At 59.2% G+C, this 22,782-nt stretch overlaps 1 protein-coding gene across 1 annotated transcript; it reads right to left on the bottom strand.

Annotated features, from left to right (window-relative positions):
* Positions 1 to 132: 132 nt before the first annotated feature.
* On the bottom strand, positions 133 to 3,462 carry TMEM161A (transmembrane protein 161A). The gene is made up of 12 exons (XM_080634172.1): positions 3,445 to 3,462; positions 3,157 to 3,260; positions 2,996 to 3,076; positions 2,665 to 2,762; positions 2,410 to 2,566; positions 1,947 to 2,098; positions 1,814 to 1,874; positions 1,547 to 1,690; positions 1,235 to 1,348; positions 856 to 1,030; positions 688 to 784; positions 133 to 472 (listed from the first exon to the last, which is right to left on the bottom strand). The coding sequence occupies exons 1-12, from the start codon at positions 3,445 to 3,447 to the stop codon at positions 225 to 227; spliced, it is 1,434 nt and encodes a 477-aa protein (XP_080490298.1). The 5' UTR covers positions 3,448 to 3,462; the 3' UTR covers positions 133 to 224.
* Positions 3,463 to 22,782: the final 19,320 nt, after the last annotated feature.

Genomic DNA, 22,782 nt, shown 5'->3' on the forward strand with positions numbered 1-22,782 from the left:
GGAGGGACCCGGAGCGGCAGCGGGGCCAGAGCAGGCACGGTGGTGATCGGCGGCAGGAGCAGGCGATGCTCACGCTGGCCCCGAGGCACAAACCCCATCACACCAAGAGCTGGCAGCAGAAACATCCCCAACGTGAGTGTCCACGTGTGCCGTGGGAAACCAGCCGAGGCAGGAGCGAAGGGACCAGCAGCCGGGCACCGCCAGTGCCCCCGGGGCTCCCCCAGTCAGGAGGCTGCCAGGTACTGGTGGAAGTAGAGGCCGAAGAGGCTGGTGACGACCTGGCAGGCGGCCACCCACCACGTGAGGAAGGCGAAGAGCCCGCGGAAGAAGAGGGGGGTGAAGATGCCGCCCAGGACGGCCGTGACCTGCTCCACCGCGGCACGCACGTCCTCAGCACCGGGGCGCCGCGGGGCCACCCCCACTGCTGCAGGCACGGGAGGGGGCTCCGGGTACAGCCCCCACGAGTGGTGCCCTGTGTGACAGAGGGGACAGCGCTGCGGCCCCATCCTCGTGCTACAGATGTGCTGGTGGCTGAGCCCCAGCACGCTCACTGCATGCATTATGTTCATGCCAGCTGCAAACCATGATCTGAGAACCTAGGGATGCTGATGGCTTGAGGATGACTTCTAGGTCTCATCCTGCCCCTCCTAAGCCCCCCCATGTTCCCACATCCCACCATCTCCTTACCCAGCGTCTTGAGGAGCAGCGTGCAGTGGAAGGTGAGGATGATGGGTCCCAGGTACTGCAGGCTGACCACGGAGACATAGCAGTAAATCCTTGTGATCTGTGGGCAGTGGGGATCAGCAGGAGGCCAGCGGCAGGACCCCGCTCCCATCCCAACTCCCACATCCAGACCTTGCGCTGGATCTCCAGGACAGGGATGCGCCCGGCTTCCTTCCTCATCTGCTCCACCCAGCGCTCGGCCAGGCCCAGGTACGCCTGGAGGTGATGCCGGGTGACGGCCAAGCGCAGCAGGCAGAGGCCAACGATGGTCCAGAGGCGCGCGGTGTTGTAGGCAGAGTCCGACATGCTGGGCCGAGAGCAAGGGGCTGTCAGGGAGATGCGGGGTCCAGAACCTCCCTGCGCCCCAGAGGGTGTCTGATGGCAGAGGTGGCAGTGGGAGGATGGGGGGTTATTGGTGTTGGACGAGGTGGCCTGGGCACCCGAGCCTCAGTTTCCCCTCAACACAAGGGTGCTGGGGCACGGCTGGCCCTGCTGCTGGTGCCACACTTACATCTGCACTGTCTGCTTGCCCATGGGCGCATGGAGCAGGAAGTCCCGTGAGATGGGCTTGATCCACATCACCACCACGAGGACGGGCGCCAGGAAACTCCCGTGGAGCAGGACCCTGCAGTGAAGCCATCCCTGACCCCCACGCAGCCACTCCCCCCGCTCCCTCCATCCCTTTGCAGACAGGGACCGGTCCTCAGCCGTGGCTCCTCCACCCTCTCCCACCACCAAACCTCCGTGCTCTGCAGCCACAGGGCTGGGGGGGTCCCAGCGCTGACCCCCCCCGGCTCCTTCCCCACCCGCAGCTTTCACCCACTGGGTCAGGGGCTTGTCGGCCGCCATCCGGAGCGCGTCGAGGTGCGTCTGGGCCAGGCGCAGCCCTGGGAAGGTCAGGCAGGCGCCCAGGAAGGAGCACAGGGCCACCAGCCCCACCTTGAAGGCCAGCTTGGCGATGGGCAGCCTGCAGAGGGAGGGGGTAATGCAGGAGGGGACGGGTTGGCCCCATCCCCAGTGACCCCTGCAGGGGCTCCCACCCCAGAACCTCCAAATAACCTCCTGGAATCCCCATTTCCCAGCAACTCACGTCCACTCCCAGCCCCGCTGCTTCAGGATGCTCTCCAGGTTGGTGCTGACTCCAGCCAGCGCTGCAGGGAGTGACCCCCATGAGTGGGGTGCCCCCAGCGCCCCCCCTGCCCTCCCCGGCCCCCCTCACCCACCGGGCTCCAGGCCGAACTCCAGGTAGTCCTCACGGATGACCAGGGCCACCATGGCGAGGAGGAGGAAGAAGAAGGCGAAGGTGAGGCAGACGGAGCGCTCGCCCCCCTCCTCTGAGCGGAAGTAATGGCGCATCACCATGAAGAAGACCTTGCTGCGCGTGAGGGGAGGATGTCAAGGAAACCAGGAGCTTCAGGACCAACGCCAGCAGGACCCCTCTGCTCATTAGCACATCGTAGAGCATCTGCATCGTTAGGCCAGTGCCACCTTCTCTGCGGGCAGGTTCTCTTTGGGCACCTTTGCAGCTCATCACTGAGCGCTTTGTAAATCCATAAATTGAAGCTTTCCATCTCAGCGGGCTTTTAATGGGGAAAAGCTGAGGCTGGCGAGTTCCCTCTCCTGCCACCAGCAGCCTGGAGCTGGCGGGTGCTGACAATCACACCCCAAAAGTCACAACAAGGATACACGGAGAAGACAACCGTCAGCAGGGACCAGAGCACCCCGATGTTCATCTCCTTCTGGGGGTCCACCAGGCAGTAGTAGCCCTCAGTGAAGGCGTACACGGCGGTGGAGTACACAGCAAAGTCCACAAACCACTGGTAGTCGAGGAAATAACGCAGCACTGTGTGACAGAGGGACACGTCACCGCGCTGCGGGGACACACAGGGGGTCCCGTGCCCAGGCCAATGCAGAGGGAGCAGTGGGGGCACGGAGAGTTACCAAGAGCATCCACGGCAGTGATGGGGCTGGTGTCCAGGCGGAGGTCGATGTCCCGGGGCACGGAGAGGGGTTTGTCATCCATCATGCCGTTCATCCTCCTGCAAGGGAAACCCAGGCCATCAAGGAGCTGGCTTATCCCTTGCGTCCCTCGGTGCCGAAAGGTGCTGCGTGGTGGCACGTCCCCAGCTTGGGGCTCCTTGTCACCAGCCCCAGCCCCAAGCCCAGATGAGGCTGTCGCTGCCAGGGGTCCCCTGCAGCACCCGGGTGACTTCCATGGTCACCACAACCCACAGGAGCTGTTGTGAGTCCCTGTGCCCGGCGCGGCACTGACCTGTCCCGCTTGGCCTTGGGGCGCTGCTTCCCTGCCAGGGCGCAGAGCTCCTCATCCGAGGGGTGCTTGTACCGGTGCAGGCTGGAAGGGAGCAGCGGTGTCAGCGGGTGTCCCCACGGTGACCAGCGGGGAGGGATGGATGGGACGGGCACGCCACGTACCTGCCGTTGCAGAGCAGCCAGCGAGCGAAGGACCAGTGCGGGGCCATCTTCTGCATGAGGCTGGCGGCCAGCAGGGTCACCACCACCTGCACCCCCATCACCGCCTGCCCGGGGACACCCGCACGGCTTGACCCGGCACTGGGGCTCCCGGAGCCAGGGGAGCCCCCCCCCGAGTCCGCTTCCCCCAGCCCCGGTGCCTGCCATGGGACAGTCCCGGCACACAGCGGCTGTGGCCCCGGACACGCACCCTCCGCACCCCCGGCTCCGCACCCCCGGCCCCGCTCTCACCATGCTGGGGTCAGTGCAAAGGCGGCCGCAGGAAGCCTGCCCGCCGCCGCCGCCCGCCTGCCAATCCGCGGCCGCCCTCTCTCTGATTGACAGCTGATGGACCAATGGGAAGGCAGCACTGGAGGGGGGCGGGCACTCCGCGGCGCCCGGTTCCGCCGGCGCTGCCTCCTGGGAGCTGTGGTCCCCGCGCGGCTCCGAGACTGCGGGTTCGAGTCCCGGCTGCGCTGCCCCAGCGGGGCCTCCCCGTCGAGTGTTGTCATAAATCATAGCTATGCATCATACACATGATATCACATATATCGTATGGTCTAAACGCCCTGAGCGCCTCCAAACCCGCTGTGTGACTCCCCTCCTTAGCCGGGCAGGGGAGAGAAAACACAAGGCTCGGCTCCTGGGTCTAGCTAAGGGCAGGGAGATCACTCAGCAGTTACCATCATGGGTAAAACAGACTCGACTCGGGGAAATCAGTTTAATTTACAGAGAAGGATAATGAGAAACAAAAGCAAATCTTAAGACACCTTCCCCTCATCCTTCCCTACTTCCCTGGCTCAACTTCGCTCCCAAAGTCTCTATTGGCAGCTATGCAGAGGGACAGGGAACAAGGTTTGTGATCAGTTCACCACAGGTTGTCTGTGCTGCTCCTTCCTCCTCAGGTGAAGACTCTTCAGACTCCTCCTCTGCTCCCATCCACAGGGCTGCTTCTCTCACACGTTCTCACTTTTGTTTTCCATTGCAGGTTTTCTTCCCTCATTTGAACTGCATTATCCCAGAGGTGCTACCACCACCACTGCTAGGCTCGGCCTTGGCCAGTGACAGGTCCTTCTTGGAGCTGGCTGCATTGCCTCTATCTTAAGCCACCCCTGTAGCCCCCCACTACCCCAACCTTAATACAACCCCTCTGTGTGTATGTGGACACACGTGGGGTTGGTTTGCATCTGAAGGGCCCCTTCGGGCTGAGGGTCTATGGCACCCATCCCTGCAGCAGCCCCCAGGCATTGCATTTTGGAGGCAAAGGAGAGCACAGGGGTTTGGGTGTCAGCAGCTCGATCCCTGTGGCCTCCCCATCCTCCTCTACCCTGGGCCCAGGACCGGCTGACCCAGGCCCATCCCCTTGCATGATGCCATGGGGCAGGCTGTAGCTATCTCTCTTGCTACGTCCGTTTGCCCACATCTTCTTTGTGAGATTAGCCACCTTCTCTCCTACTTGTATCCCCCCATCAGTGCATCTCCCTGCAAGCACTGGAGGAGCTGGAGATGGACCAGGTCAGGGCAGAGCCCACTGGGTGCAGCTCATCCTGTCACCCACATCACTGCGGGGGGCTGCAGGCATTTTGGCTGTGCTCGGGGCTATTTAGGGCTGTGGCAGCCCTGTGAGCAGCTCACACTGATGGGGGGCTCTGCGAGTGCTGGTGGGGGCCCCTGGTCCAGGCAGGGTGCTGGTGGCCCCGAGAGGTTGCCATGGATATCCATCTCCAGGGTGACGGGATGCGCTTCCCACTAGATGTCGCTTCCGCCCGTGCCCCGAGCATCCCCCCGAGCTGGGGTACCCAGACTTGGGGTACCACGTCCCTTCCGCTGCCAGGCACCCTCAGCGCGGCCTGGGCAAGCAGCCCCCAGTGTGTCTCTCATGCCAACCCCAGCCAGGAGCCAAAGGGGGGTTGAACTCGGGCTGTGATGCTGAAAAACCCTTGCGGTTCCCTGAGCGCTGCCCAGTCCTGGCTGACCGGTGTCCTCAGCTCCTTGCCAAGCCGGGATCAGGGAAGCAGCCCTCTCCATCACCTCCACTGCCTGTGTCCTGTCGCCCCCCAGGACCCTCAGACCCCCCCTGGTCCTTGCTGTGGGTCTGCAGTCTGCATGAGCCGGTGGCTCTGCCTCTCTGGAACGAATTCAGGGCCCCAGGATCCTCGCAGCCCCCACAGCGTCGGCTTTCAGACACAAAACAAGGAGGGAAAGGTGGAAGATGGATGCTCGGAGCACCCCCGGCCCGGCCGCCCTCCCCCAGGACACAAAAGCCCCTTTGAGGACTGATTTTACACCGCTCCTGCCGCGATGCCCGAATTAGCATCAGCAAAGGGAGCTGCCGCCACAGCGGTGTCGGTGCTGCTGGAAAGCTGTGCTATGAACAGGGACGCCCGGTCCCACACCCGGTGAGGGGGTGCCGGGCCCAGCACAGCCCCCACATGCACCAGGGCCGGGGCTTGGCAGCCACGTGGCACCCACCAAGCTGGAACAACCTCGATCCCGCCATTCCCGCAGCCAGGGCATCTCATGAGGACCACGGCCAAGGATGCTTTTGGGGACTTGCCACCTCCCGGGCGCTGCTGGAGGCAGCCGCATGCCAGGAGCCGGCCGGTGCCCATTCCCCCCCCATGAGTTTCCCATTCTGCACAAAGGCGCCGGGCATTGTCCGGGCTGCATCGCATTACCCAGGGCTCCCGGAGAAATCACTTGTATTTCATGCTCCATTGAGCAGCTGCCTGTATATATTTTCTGTGTTGCACTTTTAGCATGACAAAAGGAGAGGGCCTGTGAACTCCTTGCTCTTCAGACCTCTCCGACACATCCCCTGAGCGGAGCCCCCCTCGGTTAGCATAACAAACTGCCACGCTCCCTCCAAAACGTGCTCCGGCTCCTTCCCAGCCTTTTCCCGCCGGGAATTTAATGTAGGGCTCAATATTTGGGTGTCTGGGACCGTGGCGGGCAGGCGAGCACGTGCGGGGGGTTCGGAGCAGGGCTTTGGTGAGGTCCTTCCCATGCACCCATGGGCCCAGCCCCACGGCACCCACACTGTTTAACTGGTGTCTGCTTCCCCAGGAACACCTTTGTGCCTCCCGGGTCCATGTTTTTCCCACCCGTCAGGGCCCCCCCGGGAGCCTCATGGACCAGCACAGCGGGGCTGGACCCAGTCCTCAGGTGTGGGGTGGGAATGAGGAGAGGCAGGAGCGAGGGTAAGGTGAGAGGTGCCTGTTCCCACACTGGCCAAACCCCAGCTCCTGCCTCCCCCCAGCCCAACAGGGGCAGGACATGGTCCCCTCCAGGGCTGGGACCCCCAGGGCACCCCTCGCCTTCTGCCGCAGGGCAGGAGAGGGCTGGTGAGACACAAGCAGAAGGGAACAGCCCCAGACACTGGGGTCTCGCAGGGATTTGGGGGGTCCGAGGCTCTGCTCAAACACCAGCAGCACGAGGGAGACCAGGCCAGGGGCTTGCAACACCTTTAATGCACAGGAGCTTTTCCTCCTTTCCTTGGGCTGCAGACCTCGTCCTCCCCATGCCTTGGGCTTGGTGGCAGCAGCTCTGTATCCTTCCTGGGGTGTCATCCTGCGGTCCATGCCCCCCGTCTGGCAGTGGGGCAGGGGGCCCCCTGGGCACATCCGGCTCCAGCCTTGGGGCTGGTTATATGGGAAAGGAGGGAGCCAACCCTCACCCTGGGCATGGGAAGGGCACCCGCATGGATCCTGCCCATGCTTCCAACAGAGCCTTGGCCTTTCTGCAGCCTCTCTGGGTCACCCGGACCCCACAGCATCCACTCACAGCACCTGTTAATGGGAGAAACTGGTGTGAGCCCAGTCCCAGCCTGCTGTGACCCAGGCGTCACCCTCGTGCCAGCTCCTGGTCCCACGGGGTCCCCACATCCCACTCCATTCCCACAGGATGCCTGAAACCGCCCTCACCAAGAGCCACGCTTTGTGCCAGGCCTCCCGCTGACCCTCGTGGGTCGCTGCTCTTCACTCACGTCCTTGCTGTTGCTGGTTGCTTTTGGGGGGTCCCAATGCCCCATCTGTGGGGTGCCTGTGGATGGACATAGGTGTTGTCAGCTGTGCCTGCATGGCGCTACCACAGCACATCACAGCATCACCCCTTCCCTCATCCCTGCCTCCTCCTGCATTTTCCACACCTCCCCATGGCTGCATCCCCCCCACACCCCTGAGCTTTTCCTTTATGGAGCTTTGCAGGTCCTGAGCCCGAATTCTCTCATTACTTGCCCAGTCAGGGCATCCTTGTGTTCTCCCTTCACGTTCAGCCTTTGCCATTGCTTTATGGGGTGCTAAAGCTGCACTGACAAGTGCTGCATGGCATAAATCCCATTGAAGTGCCTGCTTCTGCTGCTCACTCAGCACCGATTCCCTGCAGCGGCTCTGTCAGCTCCCGGTTCAGGTCCAGCTCCTGCTATGGCCTGGTTTTGCCAGGTCCTGGCTGGGCTCTTCCTCGGGGACGCTGCCAGAGGGGTCCCCTGCATGGACAGGCTCCCTGTAAACCCAACCTTTCCCACCACAATCCCACGTCAAACCCTTTCCCTGGATCTCCCACACCCTTTCCCTGCACTGACAATACCACATCTCTGCCCCATCCCAAAGGAATGGGAAGGGCTTCATCCTGCTGCTGCGCTCAGTGTACATGTAATAAACTATGGTGTGCTTTGGGCCAGGAAAACCAGGATTTCTTGTTCATCAAAATGCTCTGCTCTCTTTTCCCCCATGATCTGACCAAGGCCTGTGGCGTATGAGGCAAAAAGCATCCTGTTCAGATGCTCATCCCCACCTTCACTGGGGCACAGCAGGAGCCACTGGTGTCTTCTCCCTGCTCCAACATGGGGGAAGACCACAAGTGACCATGTGCAAGGTGTGGGCTCGGCCCCGCTGGGGGGAATAACCCCCATGAGATGTGGCTGTAAGGGAGGAATCCGGGTGCCTGGGGTCCCGCGCTCCCTTCTCCCACCAGGCTCCCAACAGCTCGAGTGTCCAGGCAGGGAATCCCTTCCCATACATTTCCATAGGGATTCATTTCACCCCTTCTCCAGCAGCGTGGCGGAGGCAAACGTGTGTGTGCACAGGAGAAAAGCGGAGCCTGGTTTGGGAGAGCTGGGGAGAGGAGGAGGATGGGGGGCACCATCCTCCCCCCACAGCCCCATCCACCCTCGCTGCCCTTCATCCCATCATCTCCAGCTTCAGGAAGGTTTGGGGCCCATCATTCCAGGTGCTCGGTGCCAGAGATGTTGATCCCGAGCAGGAGATGCCTGTGAATGCCTGACCCGAGTCCTTCTGCACCAAAACCCACAGGATCTCAGGACGGGTTGGGTTGGAAGGGACCTTAAAGAGCTGCAGTTTGGTTTTCAGCGCTCCCCTGGGCACAAAACAAAACCAGGAGGGATATTCTGGGGGATTCTCCATCCACAGGGATGGGCTCCGGCATTGGCAGGGAGTGGGGAGGAGTATGGGAATGCCACCAGCAACACTGCAGCCGAACGCTCCCACACTGCTGAGTAACCCATCCCACCGATCCCCTCCGGCTCTGCTCACCCGCAGCCATCCTCCCCCTCAAACAGGGATATCCAGGGCTGGGATGTGCTCCATGTGGAGCAGCCACATAGTCCGGATGCTTGGAAATCCCAGCTACAAGAATGCCACGATGGTTTTCAGCCCTCCCTAGGATCACTGGTGTAGGGGACACCCTTTCAGTGAGGAGAAACAATTCCCCCCCACACCATTAAACAAGGGCAAGAGCATCTAAATAAGAGATGCAAATCTTCTTCCATTCTGCTTTAGGATTTGGGATTCAAGGCATGAGATGGATTCCAACGAGCAGGGTAAATAAATCAGGGCTGGTGAACACTTGAAAACAAGCAGAAATGGGCTATTCTGGGCTGTCAAAATGGGGAGGTTTTAAGGCTCCTTCAAGGCAAGGGTTCACTCCCACTGTAGCAGTTTCTTTTCTCCTCCCAGGGAGATGGAGGGGGCAAACCCAGCAGTGCCAGGTCTGCCAGGGTCTCCCATCCCCAGAAAGGCAGATCTGGGACTTCAGGGTGGAAAACAGGGACCCTGAGTGATTCCTGGAGGGAATTTCCCTGTGGAAGATCTGTCCCAGGAACCTGCCGCCACTCCGAAGTGGATGGCACCCTCCCACTGAGGATGGAGATGGCAGAACTAAGCCCATTTGTTTGAAAATGCCTAGCGAAGCACAGAACATCACTGGGAATTTTTGGGGAAACTGAAACAAACATCCTTTCCATCTGGATTTCCTGCAGGAATCCCAATTTTTAAGGGACTCATGTGTCCCTTTGGGAACATGAGGCTGTATGGTGCCAGTCCCCAGTAATTCGGGCTCTAAAGCATCTCGCCCTCTATCCAGTTTGGTGCTGAAGCACCCACCAGCACCCAGTGCTATCTCAGTAACCCGTATCTCCTTTGCTGGCGTTCCTTAGGGCTTGGAGATGCAGGGAAGCAAGGAAAGGCTCCTTGGTGTAATATGGGAAGCCTGGGCTGCCCTGCGGCTGGGCTCTGCCTTTACATCCAGGAGCTCCAGAGCTGGGGTTGTAGGGGATGGAGACTGGTTTTTGGGGGGGGGGTACACTCCATGTTCCCCTTCTTTCAGAAGCAGCTCTTCATACTCCACACCTGCTGCTCCCAGGAAAGCTGCCCTTGCTTTGTGTCCCCAGCCTGGCCTGGAGCCTGGAACAAGCACTCATTGTGCACCCCAGGGTGGGCAGCCCCCATGGGTGCTGGGCATTGGCTTATGGGGCAGCACCCAACTCAAATGAGCTGAATTCTGGTTGAAAGCAAGGCTCAGCATCAGCATGGAGGTTTTCTGCTCTTTGCCATGGAAACAAGCGTTGCTAAGGGATTGCTTAATAGGGAGTAAAATATTCTAAACCCCTAAGTTAGGTGGCAGCAGGATTGAACTCCCCAGTCCTGGGGGTGGATGGGGCTGTTGGGGGCTGCCCTTGCTGCAGCTCCCATGTGCCGCCAAAAGCTCTAGTCCTGCATTCATATGGAGAAACCCTTGGCATGGGGCAGGGGTGCTGGATGATTTGGGGTGAGCACGGGAATCCTGGCTGCGTCGGCATGGTCCTGGGGTCGCTCCAGCACAGAGCTGAGGCTGTCAAGTCCGCTTCTCTTTCTGTGTGTTATTAAACAGACGCACAAAAGGGTTCCCAAGGGATAAAGGCACCAGCGCTGCCCCTTCGGAGCAGATGCGATGCTGGGTTCCTGAGCCGTGCCTCAGTTTCCCCTCCCGCATCACCCCCATCAGCACCCGCTGCTCCCCCGCTCCAGGGGCAGGGACGTACCTGGTTAACTTTATTGATCTTATGGCCATGAGTAAAGGGGCCGGGGGGGGAGGAACAACCCCGGCGGGGGCCACCTCTGCCCTTGACCCGTCCCGCGCCCCGCGGCAGCTGCTCCGTCGCGCCTCCGCCGGCAGCTCAATGGGGCTTTGTCTGCGCCCGCCGGCCCCGCGCAGCCCCGGCGCCCCCGGGGATATTTATGGGGCGGGCGGGCACCTTCCCCCCGGCCCGGCCCCGCTGCAGCAGCCGGGAGCCGGGATTGATGGGCTGCGGAGGTGCCGCTCTGGAGCCCCGCGGGGTGAGGGGCAGCGGGTCCTGCGTCTCGGGGGGGTCGGGGGGGTGTGAGCAACGCGGCCCGACTTCGTTTCGGGTTTGGTTTTGGAGCTTGCCTTGAGTGCTTTTCCTTCAAACACAAAGCCTGTCCGAAAGCAAACAGGGGCTGGGGGGTTCTTGATTTTCCCAAGTTTTCCCAAGCAAAGCTACTCTGCTCCCGAACCACTCTGTTGCAACGGAAGCACACCGCTGATGATTCTGTGATTCTGCTCTCTGTCCAACTCCTCCTCCATTAAAGCAAGGAAAGCTCCTTTCCAAAGCTCCAGCAAAGAGTATTTTAAGATCCATCCTGTGGATGGGAGCAGCACCCCCAGGGTTGGGAGGCATTCAGGGTCCGATCCATTGGAGTCCCTGGGAACATCCCTCAGCATTCCAGGCTCCGAAGCAGAGGATTTAAGCAAAAGTGTTCATGCAGGAAGGGATTGACGAGAAAAACCTTCACATCTGGGGAAGGAAAAGGAGGGTGGTTTGGTGATTCCCAGATGCTCCAGCTGCACGAGAATTGGTCAGTTTAATCGGATGCTATTCCCACATGGATAAGAGTGAGACCCTCTCGGCATTGACCCCATGCTGAGTGATGGGGAATCGCCAAGGGTCACATCATTCCCTGCTTCCTGGGGAAAAGACCAGGCTGGAAAGAATCCAGCAAAACCCCCACATTCGGGGGGACACGCAGGGATCCAAACTGGATCTTTTGGCACCCTAATTCCCCTTGAACGATGTGGAGCTGCTCCATGTGCCACCCCCAAAGGCACGTGCTGCCCTGTCCTGCAGAAACTGGATTTTGGGGCTGTTTCACTTGGCTTTGGGAGATGCCTCAGGATAAATGAACCGAGCTGCTCCTTTCTGAGCTTTGCCACCATCTTCTCATAAATCCTCTGGTTTGGAGCCGATCCGGCTGATCCTGGTGCAATGCGGAGCAATCCTGCAGTGCCGACGGGTGTTTTGGTGCTGGTTTGGTTCTCCCTTCTGTTAATCAAGCCGGGAGGTAACAGGCAGAAAGGAACTGGGATTGCCAGGAATGTCTACAAACCTCCCTGCATGGAAAATCCCCTTTGGGCTGCCTAACCCCAGAGCTGTGGGTACTGCTGTGCTTCAAGCAGAGTTTTCCATGGGGCTTGGAGGGGATTGGCCCATCCTGACCCCAGACACTGAATAGGAAGGAGTAGGAAGGATTCTGGGAAAAGCAGAGCCGTGCTCCTTTATCACCAATCCATCAGGGGAACAGCTACAGCCTTCATCTCCCTTGTCCCCATTGCGGTGGGGCAGCCTGGGGAAACACAGGCATCTCCCAGCACCATTCCCAACCTGGCTGGAGCCAGAGCAGCTTCCAGCCTATTTAAAAGAGGAAAGGAATCAATTTTCCTCCTCTTCCACTGGGTGCAGTTTGGAGGGTGCCATGGAGCATCCTGTGACTGTGCAGCCCGGAGCTGCCACTTCCCGAGGCCACAGCACCAAGGCTGGTCCTCGCTGTGCTGCGGAGCATCTCCCGTCGGCCTCATGGGCATGTGGCTTCTTCCCAATCCCATTCTGCTTCCCCAGGGCTTGTGCAGGGAAATGCTGCATGACACCAGCCCTGGAGCTCTGGTGGCTGGAGATGAATGTGAAGCGTCACCTCCTGCCACCACCCTCATCCCCAGCCTGCAGAGCCGATGACGCACCCGGCAAAGAGCAGGGTGAGCGGAGGAGGATGGGGAAGGGAAAATCCTGGGAGGTAACTGGAAGCAGATGTTTGGTGAAGCTGGAGCACGGGACTTCTTTATGCAAAGGGGTCGCGCAAGAGAAGCAGGGTGCAGATGGGGCTTGGGGGACATGGTTTCTTGAGATGCTTTGGGCGCCGTAGGTTTAGTCCAAGCGGGAAATGAGGGATTAGCTGCAAGAGGAGGGCATGGGAAGGTGGCTGGGACACAGGCAGATGCCCAAGCAACGGCTGCCACCAAGCCACAAACCTGCTTGTGAAGGGCTGGATGCATGGGGAAGGGCAATGAGATGGGATCTGAACAAGGCTCCCTGCCAGCCTCATGCTCCCTTCCCTTCAGAAGGGCCGAAGCTGGCAGAGCCCCCCGGGAGCGAGCTGCCGGTGGGCAATGGAGGGTGGCTGTAACAAGCACCGTTCCCGGCATGCTGAGCTAGGCATAATTGTTGGAAAACTGCTGTGCACATGCTGAGCTTCATAATTATCAGGCTTGTCTGCCAGGCTGCCCTTCCCCCAGCACAACGGCACACTTGATTATGATTATGGTGGCTAATTTTGTCTGGTGCATCTTGGGCATATGGGCCCCCACCTGCTCTGAATATGCAAACGCTGCTGATTTGCTCCTCGGTGGCCATGGCCATGGGGAGGGGGAACCTGCCCAGCTCCGCGAACAAAGAAACCCCATTGCAGCGGCGCGGGCACAAAGAGCCGCCGGCACCGGCGCTGCCCATGGCAGTGCCCGCGCTCGGAGAGGCCTCCGGGATTGCTTCCCATGGGTGAGATGGAGCATCTGTGAGCAGCCGAAGCGTGTGGCATGCACATACCCCGTGGCATGGACACGCACCCCAACACAATGAACACCCTGCAGACAACCCCTTCCATGCAAGCCCCGGCATTTCCCTGCTCCAACCTGGCTTTCCTGCATTGCCGTTGGATGCATCTGCATCCCACAGCCTCGCAGAGCATTCCCTGCCCGTCCATAACACATTGCTTTGTGAGGTGTGGGAGCGGGGTTTTGCTCCTGTGTCAGGAATGCTCATAAAAGCATCGGTGTGAGGGTGAAGGGCAGCTGATGGGGGGCTCACGTCTGCCTGGAAGGGCCCGCTGTCAGGGAGGCTTTGCCATGCTAATGGATAATTAGATAGGCAGACAGACTGACAAGGATCCAGATGGATGGATAGATGCCACAAGGATCTGGTGACAGATAAATAGGCAGCTGCTAATGGGCAGCGCAAACAACAGCTTAGACTCCTGCTAATTCCCACTGTAATTTTTAAGCTCTCTCCATCCTTCCCCCTCTTTTCCCCGCTCTCCCCCCCAGTGCAAAGCTCTCACCAGCGCATCCATCACTTCTAGTTTCATCATTTCACTTTGCACAGAAGGGGCAGGAACGGCTTGTGGGGGATCAGGAATAACGAGTAGCAGTGAGCTGAGGTGGGCGCCGTGGAAGGGCTCGGGGAGGTGAAACCCATGGGGGTTATGTGGGACTCTTGGGGTGTCTCCATCCCTCCTTCCTCCCAGCACTGAGTTCTTTATTTCCCAATTAAAACAAGGAAAAGATTTGTCCCTTTCCTTCCACAGCGGAGATGGGAAGAAAGCTGCGGACGGGAGGGAGGTGGATTAGGGCTGGAGAGCCGGGGCCGGCCGGGCAGCAGAGACAAAAGAAGCATCTTCGCTTGTTTTCCCTTGCCGCGGAGGATCCACGTGGCGGTGCAGGAAGGCAGGAAAAGCGGGAAGGGCAGAGAAATCCTGCTGGAGGCTTTTGGCAGCGCCCAAACTGAAACAGGGAGATTTACAGCCCCATTGCCTGCTATGGGGGCTGCTGCCTGCCCCGCCAGGCTGGGTCCTCTGCCTAATGAGACATCTGGGGATGCTCATGTGGTTGCAGACCTTTAGGTCTTGCCAGTTTGGCAGGGGCACCACTGCCTCCGTTGCCACCTCCGTGGTCTGGCCTCTGGTGTGAGCCAGACAGAGCCTTGAGCATCCTCCCCCGGGTACCAGCTCTGCAGCCACCACACTTTGCCTCCTGCTCCGCTGCCAGGGCTCCTCTCTCTCTTATCTGCCCATCTCCTGCTTTATCATCACTCCCTGATTTGTGTCTCAGCCCCTCAGCCCCTCTGTTATCTGCCCCTGCTTCCACTCTGCCCCTTTCCCTTCCATGGTTTTCATCATTTCTGTTATATTTCTCCCTCTCACTCGTTTCTTTCCTCCCCTGCTCTATAGATTTCCCTCCTCTTCCTCACCCTCTCTCTTCCCCTGCTCCTTTTCCCTCTCTCCAGGGTATTTCCTCTCCCCTCTGCCATCCCAGAAGGGGTCGGCAGGACCATGGAAGTGGGGACGAGAGCCCTGGCATCCCCATGGAGCTGGGTCCCTGCCTGCCAGCATAGGTTGGGCTGGGAAATAGAGCCCAGGAGATGCCACCAGCATCTCAGGAGAGAGCCTGAGCCAGCTTCGGGATGAGACAGAGCCTGGGAACTGGTCCCCAGTGTATATACATACATATGTGTACATATATATATACACACACCCCATATATGTCTGTATATATCTAATCTTGGCCTTTTCCTGATTTCAGATGGCAGCAGCTTGCTGGTACAATTAGAGTTTTACCAGGAATGACCCCGTTGCAAACACTCCATGTTTTAAAGAAGCCAATTCCAATTCTCAGCAACTTGCTCACGAAGTGCCTGGGGGCTTTTCTGATGAGCTCCTGCAGCTATTCCCAATTTCCTTCTTTTGCTTTATGAGCTAAGTGGCGAAAAAGAGACCGAGTTTCCTTATAAATATAGATAGATGCATAAAAACTATTCCAGGGATATATTTTTTTTCCCTGCACAGATCCCTCTTTCCAGGAGTTTTCTGCTCTCTGCTCAGTGCATCGAGACCCAGCACTTTTGGGTTGGGGTGACTGGATGGATGCATGTAAGAAACGTGGGAACGGCAAAAGCTTTAATTCCCAGTTTAAAAAAATTCCTTTTCTGGGAACATGGAAAATTCCTTCGATTCTTGATTCTTTTCCTTCTCCTGACAAAATACCCCCAAAGCAGCTTCACCCATCCACATGCAGCCGAGGGCAGCACCTGGGGGACACAAGTCCCCTGTGGCCCATAGCAGAAAGAAAAGACAATATTGGGAATATGAGGATCAGGGAAGCTTCAAACCCAGCCCAGCTTTGGAGGAATTACTTGGGGACCGATGTCTTGCTGCGGCCATCACCCACCAAAACCCCACTTCTCCTTTTAGGTGGTTGCCCTCATCCCTTTGTGAGCACCTGGCTTTTGGGGGGCAAAGCCGCGGCCGTTGGCATCCCCAGGATGGATGGAACCCGGCGTGGGGAAGGGGGTGGCGATGGCATTGCCGAGCCAGGAGTTTCATTAGGATGCAGGAGCGGTGCTTTGGGTGCAACAAGCGGAGGGGGAAGGGTTAAGGGGCAGCAGAGACAGGGGTGAGAAGAAAGCCTGAAGAAAAGAAGGGACCTCGATGGCTTCATTACCATATTCAAATCTAATTAATTCCCCTTTGCATAAAAAGGCCACGGCGGGCGTGGGACCAGCCTTGCAGATGGCGTCTCATGCTCAGCACCATTTTGGGGCCGCCGGCCATCTTAGAGTGAGGAGGAGGAGGAGGACGGCGGCTTCACCCGCGGCGCCGAGCATCTGCTCAGGGCACCCATCGGGATGTGCCGGGTGCCAGCACCAATGAGCGCCATTGACCATCATTCGTTTCGCTTGGAGGAAGGAGAGGCCATTTAGAAGAAGGAATGAAGCAAAAATGGATGGGGAAAGGCAGTTCAAAGCTATGCGGTGTCATGATTTGGGGGTATTAGTGGGTCTCGCCTTGGTTGGGGGTCCCCACTCCATCCCTGCATCCTGGGGTCTCCAGATGGGATGGTGCCGGTCTCCATGTGGAGGGAGATTGAGGGTTAATGTTGGGATCAGTGTCGCCGGAGGTATTTGCAGGAGAGAGCTGCAGATGGGGAGTGAGGTGCAGTGGTGATGCTCTAAAAAGCAGCACTGATACGGCCCTGTGCCTATCCCAGAGGTAGGAGCGTCCCAGACCCGTATCTAGAAGGTGATCCCATGGGAATGCACCCCATGTTCCCTATGGGGTGCCAGCCAGCAGCCAAACCAGCAGGAAAATCCAGCCTCAACAAGCAGATATCCCAAACCGCTCCTGCACAGGTGTTTGGGTGGGAAATGGGGATTATGTTCCTCATCTCCCCCTCATGCATCTGGGGGTGAACCAAAGCCCTGATGGAAAACCACCCGTAAGCGTGAGGGCTGCTGCTGGGCATCACCCAGCCCAGGCTCACTCGGGGAGAGGTGGAAGTGATTTTTCCTAATGCAGCTTCAGCATCCCAGGGGGGGAACTTGGAGGAGCGAGGAGCCGCAGGGGACGTGGGTTTCCTCCCTTCACTGACACCCAGGGATGTGACGCTGCTGCTGTGGCTGCAGGGCCGGGATGAAGCCACCACCCCAAAACAGGCTCCCACAAGGAGCTGGAAGGTGCTTGTGCACCTAACTCCAGTGTCTGCCAGCGGGAAAACTGGGGTTTGGATGGGCAGAGCAGGAGGATCTGGGGGGGGGGGGGAGGTTGGGAGCAAAGTGAGAGGTGAGGGGCAAACATTCCCCCTTAGAAATAGAAAAGGATGGTTTTGAGTCACAGAGGAAAGATTTAAAAGGGAAAATAGGGGGGGAAAGTCAATCATGGGGATGAAAACTTGGGGTTTTTTTCCCCCATAACAGTGCGAGGTGGCACCTCACAGCCTGGCAGCCAGCTGCACGCAGAGCCATCGTGGGTGCCCTGCTCCATAGCCTCCCCAAATCCCGGGCTGGAGAGGACCTGGGAGCAGGTTTTGCAGGGAAAACCCAGGGGAGGAAAGCAAGAAAAGCCCAAACTTACCCCATGGAGGAGAGGGAAAGCGGTGCCGAGCATCCTCGGGGCAGCGGAGCTCACTTCCCTTGCCTGGTTCCACAGGCACTGTGCTGGCTGCGAAGGGATGTGTGAAACCAACCCATCTCCAACAGTCACGTACATCTTTGCTGCTGCAAACCGGAGCTGGGAGCAGCATCAGCCTGGCTTGGTGGCTCCCACAGGCAGAAAAGCCCAGCCAGTGGCACCCCAGAGGGCTCCATCCTTTGCTGTCCGGGGTGAGGGTACTGCAGGGCTTGGCCCATGCTGGCCTGGCTGCTCCCCATCCCTGTTCCCGGTGAGAGATGCCGCTGGACCATGGAGGTCAAAGCAACACAGGGATTTCTCCTCTGGAAGAGAATCAAATGGGCAATTGTCACCTCCAAAGACACAGCGGTCACTCCAAACCCATCCTGCTCTGCCCATCGCTGAGCCACCCTCTCCAGCCTGTGTGGCCAAGATGATGCTTTCAAGGTTTCTCCTGGCACAGAGGACCTCAAGGTTTCCACACCCGCATCTATGTACAAACCCTGCACTCCCAGTGGCCACTGCTGGGCTCTGTTTACCGTCACGGGTCCCTGCTTAGGGACAGGTTTCTGTTTGATCTCTCCATTAGGGTCTAGAGAGAGGTTTGAGCAGCTCCATCACCTCTTGGGTTCCACCCTGGACTGCATCCCACATCCAGTTTTGCAGGCAGGATGGCACTGAGAAAGGAACCGAACCCTCCTGGGAGCCAGTAGGGAGGGAAACCGCTCTGTGTTGGGTGATGGAGCAAAGCCCCTCCAGATGAGCCCTTGGCCATCACCCCCATCCCCATCCCCTGCTGCGGGTGCGGGATGCCTTGGTCTGTCCCACATCAGCCTTTCTATCACCCAAAACCATGGGGTGGGGAGGTGAGGACTTCAGCCCTTGCTGGCCCCAGCACCCATGTTCACAGCCCTGCCTGGGGGGAGGCCTTTTGCTCCCATTCACTTTGCTCCCAAAAACTCAGCCCCTCCAACCCCATCAGCACTCCCAAGGGTGTCCGAGGGCAAGAGAGGACTGGACACAGGGTGGGTTGACAGCACTGCCCACAGCGGCGGGAGCTGGGGGGGGCACCCAGCAAGGGGACACACCGAGGGGATGGGGGGCTCAGACACAATGCTGCCATTGAGGGGGCCGCGCTGGGGGTCCCGGCCCTTCCTGCCCAGACACAATAGGGGCGGCCCCGCGCGCCACTTGTGCGCATTGTGCGGCGGCCACCCCCCCCCAGCCCCTCCTTTCTGTCCCCCATCGGATAATGGATCCGCTTTGTGTGCTTGGCTGGACAAGGACTTTGTGGCGCAGAAAGAGCTGGTGCTTGTCTGTCAGAAGAGATCGGCCAAGAAAGGGACGGGGAGGAGCGGTGGCTGGAGCGGGGCCGTGGCCCTCGCGCAGCATTGGCCTTGCACGGCCGCTGTGCTGCCGGCCCTATTCCCAAGGGGAAAAATGTCCTTGCTGGGAACCCAGGGTAATGCAGCCTGGTGACCGTGGCACTGCCGGACCTGTCGCTCCAACCCCATCCCTGGTCCTGGCAAGCATCCTGGTGAGCATCGCAGTGAGCATCCATCCCAGCGAGCATCCTGCTGAACGCCGCCTCCCCAAACCCAACACAAATCCGTGGTGGCAGAGGGTCCGTGTCCTGGCTCCGGGCCCCCCACCATTCCTGGGGATGGGATCAGCAAAACCTACAGGAGATTAATTCTCCTGCTGCCTCGATCCTGCTGTACCGGCGTGCGGGAAGGCAAGTGGGATAATCCCTGACTTCAGCGTAGCCAGAGCCACAAAGAGCAGGATTAATAAGAGCTAGGCTTTAATTTTGTCAGTCCTGAACAGGTGCCTTTTCCTGTGACATCCCCAATTCCAGCACACTGGATAATCAAGGGACACTGGAGCTCTGCAGACAACAGCCACATCCTAGCAGCTCTGGGAAGGGAAAACCAGCCCTGGCACCATCCAGCTGGGAAAACCACTGGATTTCAGCCCAGCCAAGCAGCCAGCATTGTGTGTGTGGGTACACACATGTGCCCACAGCTACATGCTAACACCACACCTGTGCCACATGGCACAAGGTCCCTCTGGCAGCAGCAAACCTTGTGCAAAGCAAGGCTGAAACTGGGATTCTTTCCCATTAAACCAAGTCAGGAATCTGTTCCCTTTATTCCCTAGGCTGGGGCAGGTTCATCCCACCCGTGCTTCATCAGCGCGGTGGCAGTGTCACTGCCAGCCCAGGCTCAGCATCCCGGCACTCCCACCCCACACATGGGTGGCATTTGGAGGTGACAACAGCCATGAGGCTGGAGGTGGCATCTCAGCAGCACGTCTCCTTCCCCAGCTGATTTTGCTGCAGGTGTTTGGAGGCTGGGTGCCCACATAGGATGAGTATCTCCATCAGCATCACCCCAGGGGACCCCGAACTTGCATCTTGGGTGCTGTGGGGCTGAGCCAGGCAGCTCAGCACTCATGGGGAGAGCGGATGGGATGATTAGGGTGGCCTGTGGAGTAATTATCTCATTGGGAACTAATACCCTTTCAACGGGAGCGGGGTGGGGAAGTATTGTTCGGGCTTAGGGATTACATCAACCGGCTGGAGCAGACAATGTGCTCCCCCTGGGAAGAGGCAGCTCAGCCCCAGGGGGAGAGGAGGGAGGCAAGGGCTGAAGCTGTCTCAATTAGGGAGTGTCCCAGCAGAGAAACAGGGTGGTGGGGGCTCCTGGGGGGGGGGGACAAGAGGGGTTTAGTGGGGAAGGGAAGCATCCTTAACTCTTTGTGCTCCTCCAGTGAGGGGGCTCGGTCCTTCAGCCCTGCATCAAGCTGGGACAAGGAGATGCCAGCAGGGCTGGCCGTGTCCCCTGCTCCCCGTGTGCTGGGCAAAGCAAAGCACAGCCACTTTTCTCCTTTTTCTGCCCTTTTTCTTTGTAACCTTTATGCCAGCCCCTTCTACACAGCAGCACCACGTTGGCCACTTCATCCTTGCACTGGGGACCGGCAGCCAGGGCCGGCGGAGGGGCTGTGAGTGGGACACGTCCCTGTCCCCAACCCCAGCCAGCAGTGCTGGGGAGAAGAGCAATGCCAACCCCCTGCACCTAACCCCAGCGACGGGCAGCACCGGCACACAGCAGGTCCTTGGCATCTCATTGAAGCACCAGCTCCAGCCCTGAGCCCACCCTGGGGTTGGGGTTCATGGTAAATCAGGCATGAGGCCGTTGGGCTGGTGGCAGCCACCGCGCCAGGTTATGGCTGGAGCAAGGGGCTGTCTCCACCTGGCCCTGGCTGCCCATGGGGTGATGGAACACGGGGCTCCCAGCTGCCATACATTTTTAAATAAATGAATAATACATCGCGGGCTGATAAATAAATAACGGGCACACATTTGAACTTAGCCTCTGAGAAAATCCTTTTAGTTCAAAAGGACCGGGGCGCTTGGAAAGGGGAGCCCATGCATTTTGAATGGGCTGCCATCAAGTGTCAGGGCTTGGCAAGGGAGACGAGGAGGGGGAGGGATAAAACCGGCCTCGACACAAGCAAAGGGGAAGAATGAGGACGAGGGTCCTTGGGCATCACTGAGTGTGGCTTTGGGAGGAGCAGGCAGCGATGGCACCAAGGGCTGCGGTGCCCCGAGAGCCCGGAATCCCTGTGGAAGGGGGAGGATGAGGATGCAGGGTGCTGCGGCGGGAGGAGAAAGGCGAGCGGCACATGAAAGGTCCGGTCCCACCAACCCCAACTGTGCTGAGGAGGAGCCCCCATTTAGCAGAGCAAAGGCAGCGTTTACTTAGCAGTGGCCCTATAAAGAGGTGGGTGGCCCTGGAAGGCAGCCCAGACAAATACAAGGGGATTAGACAAGTGAAAGGTGTGAGCGGAGGGGTGAAGGGGAGGAGGATGCTCAGGGAAAGACGTTAGCAGGGGCAGAGCAAGCAGGGAGAGGGCAGCCAGGCAGAGCCTGGATGGGGGAACCTTATTGTCACCTTTTGGGGGGGAATCCAAACACATCCCATGTCGGAGGATCTGAGGGGGCTGGAATTAGCTCTGTGGCTGCCCAAGACTGCATGAGGCAGCTGACAGCACACCCCTGCCCTAACATCTATCCCTGCCATGCCTGCCATGCACGCGTGTGTTCTGGTCATGCACATGCATGTCCCAGCCATGCACTGCCATGTACACACGTGTCCTGGCCATGCACAACCACACACATGCATGACTGGGCCATGCACAGCTGTGACACACATGTCCCAGCCATGCGCATGCATGTTCCAACCATGCCCACAAGTGTCCTGGCCGTGCACACATGTCCCAGGACAGGATCCTGCTGGAACTCACTCCCTCGGCCTTCGTGAAGCCAAGATCCATGAAGGCAACTTGAATCCCTTGCGCACACTGCATCACTAAAGTGGGTATTGATTTATTAGGTTGTAATTTAAGGCAGAATGTTTTAAACTGAACCCACACACCAAGCCCAGGCACGAGAACAAACAAGACCTGATTTATTTGCTGCCCGTCTCTGGCAGATGCCTGGTTGGGTTGAGGGGGGACAGGGAACTGCTGCATGGCATCCTGGCATGGGAAGAAGGAGAGGAGCATCCCCACCACCTCCTGTGTATCCCCTTGTAAGCATCCTGCACCCCACAGCAGCCTGATGCAATGTCCTCCCAGCACTGGGGATGCAGGGGACAGGGACGGTGGCAGCGAGGGCAGGGGCAGAGCTGCCTGGACCCAGGTTTGTTACATAGGAGAGTTGGGGCAACACTGGGACAGGCAGGAGGGCATCACCCATTCCCTGCACCAGTGGCTGCTGGGGCATGTGCCGGGATCAGCATGACCCCAGCGGCAGCACCAGGGCACGGGGATCACTCTGGAAAGTGCAGACTGGAGTGGGGGGTGTTGAACCCACACTTGACCGTGGCGCCAGCACAGACCCACAGCTCCATCCTCCTGACAGGCAGCCGCAAGGCCAGACTTCCGCTGGCATCAATCAGCCACGCTCCCATGGATGCACAGCGCCGGCATGGGGGGGGTTATTCCACCCCCCCACCAAGCTCAGCATCCCCCATCCTCCTGCACCAGCTGAGTCCCGGGTGTCCAACCCCCGCCAGGTCCCATCTGCAGGACCCGGCCACCGCGGTGCATTCCTGTGTGCCGGCCCCGGCGCAGCAGCTGCCGGCCTGAGCCCATCGCCGCCGCCGCGGCTCGTCCTGACCTTGCGGTCAGGTGTTGGGAATGGGGGGGATAAACCCCCCCCCAACCAACCCCCGGTGCCACCAGCCGCCGTCGGGGCACGGGGAGGGTTTAATGCAGCGGGGACCAGAATGGGGCCGGGCGGGGG

The sequence above is a fragment of the Psittacula echo genome, assembly GCF_963264785.1.
Source record: "Psittacula echo genome assembly, chromosome: 24".
Lineage (NCBI taxonomy): Eukaryota > Metazoa > Chordata > Aves > Psittaciformes > Psittacidae > Psittacula > Psittacula echo.

Excerpts from the sequence above, each read along its gene's own strand:
- TMEM161A (XM_080634172.1), bottom strand. Across the intron at positions 1,875-1,946 it reads GGAGTTCGGCCTGGAGCCCG|CGCTGGCTGGAGTCAGCACC; the intron begins GTGGGTGAGGGG and ends CACTCCCTGCAG. Across the intron at positions 1,691-1,813 it reads CAGCGGGGCTGGGAGTGGAC|GCTGCCCATCGCCAAGCTGG; the intron begins GTGAGTTGCTGG and ends CTCCCTCTGCAG.